This window comes from Medicago sativa, chromosome 1, assembly GCF_051527215.1.
Source record: "Medicago sativa cultivar Bolivia chromosome 1, Bolivia_mono, whole genome shotgun sequence".
NCBI classification, from domain to species: Eukaryota; Viridiplantae; Streptophyta; class Magnoliopsida; order Fabales; family Fabaceae; genus Medicago; species Medicago sativa.
The window spans coordinates 38766087-38770680 of record NC_140749.1 but is presented as its reverse complement, the minus strand read 5'-3'; the positions used below and the strand labels follow the sequence as shown (position 1 = coordinate 38770680).

General features: G+C 38.6%; 1 protein-coding gene across 1 annotated transcript; it reads left to right on the top strand.

The window, feature by feature from the left end:
• The first annotated feature begins 1660 nt into the window (after nt 1–1660).
• Nucleotides 1661–4074, top strand: LOC146954847 (uncharacterized). The gene is made up of 3 exons (XM_085746264.1): nt 1661–2326; nt 2645–2867; nt 4022–4074. The coding sequence occupies exons 1-3, from the start codon at nt 1661–1663 to the stop codon at nt 4072–4074; spliced, it is 942 nt and encodes a 313-aa protein (XP_085602390.1).
• Nucleotides 4075–4594: the final 520 nt, after the last annotated feature.

Here is a 4594-nt window from a genome sequence, read left to right as displayed (position 1 = left end):
ATATATACATATATATATATTATTTCCTTTTTCTTTTCCTTTTCTCTCTCTCTCTCTCTCTCTCTCTCTCTCTTTCTCTTTATTTTTTCTTTTTCTATTCTATCTCTAACTGTTTTGATTTCAGGCAAGGCTCAAAACCTTTATCAATGGACCTTTTCCCCCTTTCACCACCTTGTAAGGATTATGAAATATTTGGTCATACTAGTGTTGAATGTCAACTAGGTAGTGTTGTTAGAAGTCCCGAGCAAGTAAACTATGCTCAATATAATCAAGGGTTTAGGAATAGTCAAATTTTTTTTCAAACCCCACAAAATCTTTTTTGACAACAAACATCACCACCCGGTTTTGCAAACAACCAAGGAGTCCCTCAAAAATCCGACTAGGAACTTTTGATAGAAAATTTTGAATTAGATAACATTAGGCATAACCAAGAGTTTAAAGTCAAAGCTAGAATTTTGAATGACTCTCTCAATAGGCTTTCCGCAAAAGTGGATTCTCTTTTTACTCACAACAAAATGCTTGAGACTCAAATCTCTCAAGTAGCCCAACAAGTAACCTCTTCCCCACCACCCTCCGGAGTCTTCCCGAGTCAAACTGAAACCAACCACAAAGGCCTGATAAATGCTATTACACTTAGGGATGATAAGCAATTAGAGGACCCTGTTGTAGAAACCAAGACAATTGAGATTGGGGTAGAGAGTGAAAAACCAAACAGTGAGAAAGTTATAGTAGAGAGTGATAAGCCTCACATATCACCACCATATGAGCCAAAAATTCATTTCCCACAAGGGTTTGATGAGTCCAAGTTAGATGAGCAGTTCAGGAAATTTATTGCAATCATTCAAAGCAAATTGCCATCTAAACTTAAGGATCCAGAGAGTTTTTCCATACCATATGTCATAGGATCCAAGACTATAGAAAGAGCACCATGTGATTTGGGGGAGAATATTACTTTGATGCCATTGTCCCTTAGTGAGAGATTAGGTATCGGATAGAGAAACCTTTTGATCGTCAAACTAATGACTTTAAACGAGCGCTTCGTGGGAGGCAACCCACACATTTAATTGCTTTTGTTTTGTTTATTTTTCTTTGTTTTAAGTTGTTTTGTAGGTAATCGTCCACATATGATTCATTGAAATTGAAAAAAAATTTGAAGCCCCTGACCAGAAGGTTGGCACGGCCCGTGCTAAGGTTGGCACGACCGTGCCAATATTTTAACACACAACAACCCTCCCAATTCCAGTAGCTTGGCACGGCCCGTGCCAAGGTTGGCACGGCCGTGCCCGACCTCTAGTACCATATAACCTCAAAAAATTTCTTCTTCTTCATCCATTCTCAAACACAAACATCTCTCTCCCTTTAAACTTTTCTCTAAAACCTCCATAACCATCAAACCTCAAACCTTCACATCTCCATCAAAACTCCACCAAATCAATCCAATTCTTCCCCATATCAACTCTAAACTTCATTCCAAACACAAACCACCAATCAAAAACAACTTTCATCCACCCAAACCCATAATTCACCAAAACCCTATTCTCTTTAAACTAACCCAAAAACCAAAAATTCATCACCAAACCCCACAACTAAAGTCCTAAACCATATTCCAACATCAACCCCAACCCCAAACCAATCCTCACAAAAATCAACCTAAGGTCAAATGGCTTCAAGAAGAAGTGGCAAGGAACCAGCAAGATCTCAAGGAGGACCTCCCTTAAAGAAGCAAGCACAAGTCAAGAATCATGGGATCAAGTTTAAGGACAACTCACAAAGGGATAGGTATAAAACTCTAATCTCTAAACCCTTACATCCTTCTAGATATCCTGATTCTCATACTTTGAATGTGCTAGGGCTTAGAGATGATGTTTATAGGATGATAGGAAGGCTAGGTTGGACTGATTTGTTAGAACCTATGAGGGGTTATGAGAATTTCACCTATGAGTTTTTGAGTTCCATTGTTTTTACTAAAGATAGGTTGGATTATGATAACCCTAACCATAGAATCACCTTCCGGCTATTGAATATTGATTATAATATGTCTCTTCAGCACTTTTGTGATGCCTTAGGTTTTGCAAACGAGGGGTATATCCATGATCATTGGGACCCTAGCCTAAAGCCGGTTGACTATCAACCCGCTGTCTTTTGGGAACGAATCACCGGCCTTGACACATTCGTCACTAGAGCCAACAAAGCTAGCAACATTCACAACCCCGTACTTAGGTACCTTCAGAGGGTAATGGCTTGCACTATTTGGGGTAGAACTGAGCTAGGAAACACTAGAACCGATGAGCTCTTCATGCTGTGGGCTATGCTCCATAACCACCCTGTAAACACTTGTTTTTGTTTGATTGATTACCTAGACTTAGTCGGTACTAGACTGGCCGGTAAGGGAGATATAGTGGTGGGTGACATCATCACATACATAGCTAGGTGTTTTGGAGTGGGTGAGGATGAGGGGATCAAACCAATTGAAGGAAACAATAGGCTTAATAGGGAAACCCTCATTGCTATAAATTTCATTAAACATCGTCCACCCCTCCATTACCAACTCAAGCTAAATGTTCCAATCATGTTTTTACTTCCTAACCCATCTCGGACTACCACCGAGGTGGAAGCAAATTTGTTGTATGTCAATGATGTGCAGGTTCTTGAGGAGCAAGATGTTGATGAAGGAGAAGGTGCTAACTTGCACCATGATGTGGGAGGAAGTGCTAACTTGCACCAAGAGGAGCACCATGGCCATGACACCAATAATCTAAATAAAGATCAAAGATGGGCATGGATACACAAGGAAGTTGAAAGGATGAGCACCGAGCAACAAAGGCAAGGTGTTGAAATCTCCGGACTTACAAATGAAGTCCAAAGAGGCAACCGCATCAATGAAGAAAATAATGAAATGCTCCATAGGATGATGCAACACCTTCATCTCCAAGGTCCATCTTATGGACCTCAATGAACAATTGTGAGCTTTCCTCTTCCTCTCTTCCCTTCTCTCTTCTCTCCTTCTCCTACACTTTCTTCTACTCCTTCTTCTTCTTCCTCTATTTCTTCTTCTTCTCTTTTAGTTTTCTTTTCTTTTGAATCATTGAGGACAATGCTTCTCCTAAGTAATGGGGGGAGCTAATAAAATGTCTAGAGTCATAGTGTTTCCAAACTCCCTTGAACTTTATTCTTTTGTTTTGTTTTATAGTAAAAGGCATGATTAAGTAGCTTGTTTTTAATGTAAAATCATGGCATAAAATTTTTTGTTTTGTCTCTTCTTAAAAGGTAGTTTCTTGTACATGAAAGTGATTTCTTGTGTTTTTTGTGTTCTTGCTATACCCATATCTTGTTTTATTGTGAAAAAAAATTCTCCAATGAGAAAAGCACCCAGTTGCAATCTTTGAGCAAATGTATGAGTAGGTACTTTAAGGAACTCGTTCTACCTTTAGTGGTAACTTAGACCCTTAAAAGTCCTTAGAGTAAAAGTAGTATAAGTTTGTGCGGGAAATAATTAATTGTGCTTTATTGTTATATTCTCTTAATTGTTAAAGTTAAAATGGGGCGGGAGAATGGCACCAACATGTGGGGGAAAGGACAATCCCTAACTTCCTAATTGTGGTGGTGACTCCCTAAATTGAACTTAAGTTCCAAATCCCTCAAATGAGGAAATAAATTCATCAATGCTAGGGGGAAAGGACACCCTCTCCAAAAAGACTTCCTACGCGGAGATGATAAAATTTTGCAGCACTAGTTAGGGTGATTTTGAATCTAGGGGGAAAGGATAACTCATCCATAAAGACTTCCTATAAGGATAGATAGTCCCTAAGCAATCTGCAGCCCCTTGTGCTTAAATTGTTAATCTAATTTAATTTTAACTAAATTCCCATCACTCTTATATGAAACGAAGAAAGAACTTTTCTCGGTTACTTTAGTATTAGGGATAGAACCTGTTCCTCATAATATCTGTCTTATACAAGAGCAAGAAAAGGGTTGGACTGCACACACACACTCATTTAAGACTTGTTGTTGGGTTGAATAGGTTCACAAGGAATACTTGAAGTCGTGATTGGTGTACTTGAAACAAAACCTTAGGAGAGGCTTGAGTTTTTCAATTGTGTTGCCATGTTTAATCTTTCTTGTTGCTGCTATGTCTATTGCCTTTTGCTTGAGGACAAGCAAAGATTCAAGTGTGGGGGAGTTTGATGAGTCTTTATTTAGTCTATTTTTATGCATTATTTAGTTTCGTTTTAATTAGATTTAGTTTTATTTTATTTAAATATTATTTCCTTTTTGAACAATTTTACTTCAATTGCATATTTTATATTTCAGGAACAAATATATGATGGAAGGTGTCTTGGAGCAAAAGAAAGGAGTCTGGAGCTGATTTGGAGCAAAAATACGAAAGATTCGGAGAACAAAATATTCTCCCCCAAGTCAGAAGCTTGGCACGGCCCGTGCCAATGTTGGCACGGTCATGCCACCTCCCAGGACTGCTTTTGCTTGAAGGCCAAGTTACCCTGTTTTAGTTTTACCGGAATGCCCTTATAGTTGCTTAGATTTTAAGTCAATTGTAAAACTATAAATAGAGTAGCTCTCCATCACAAATATTCAT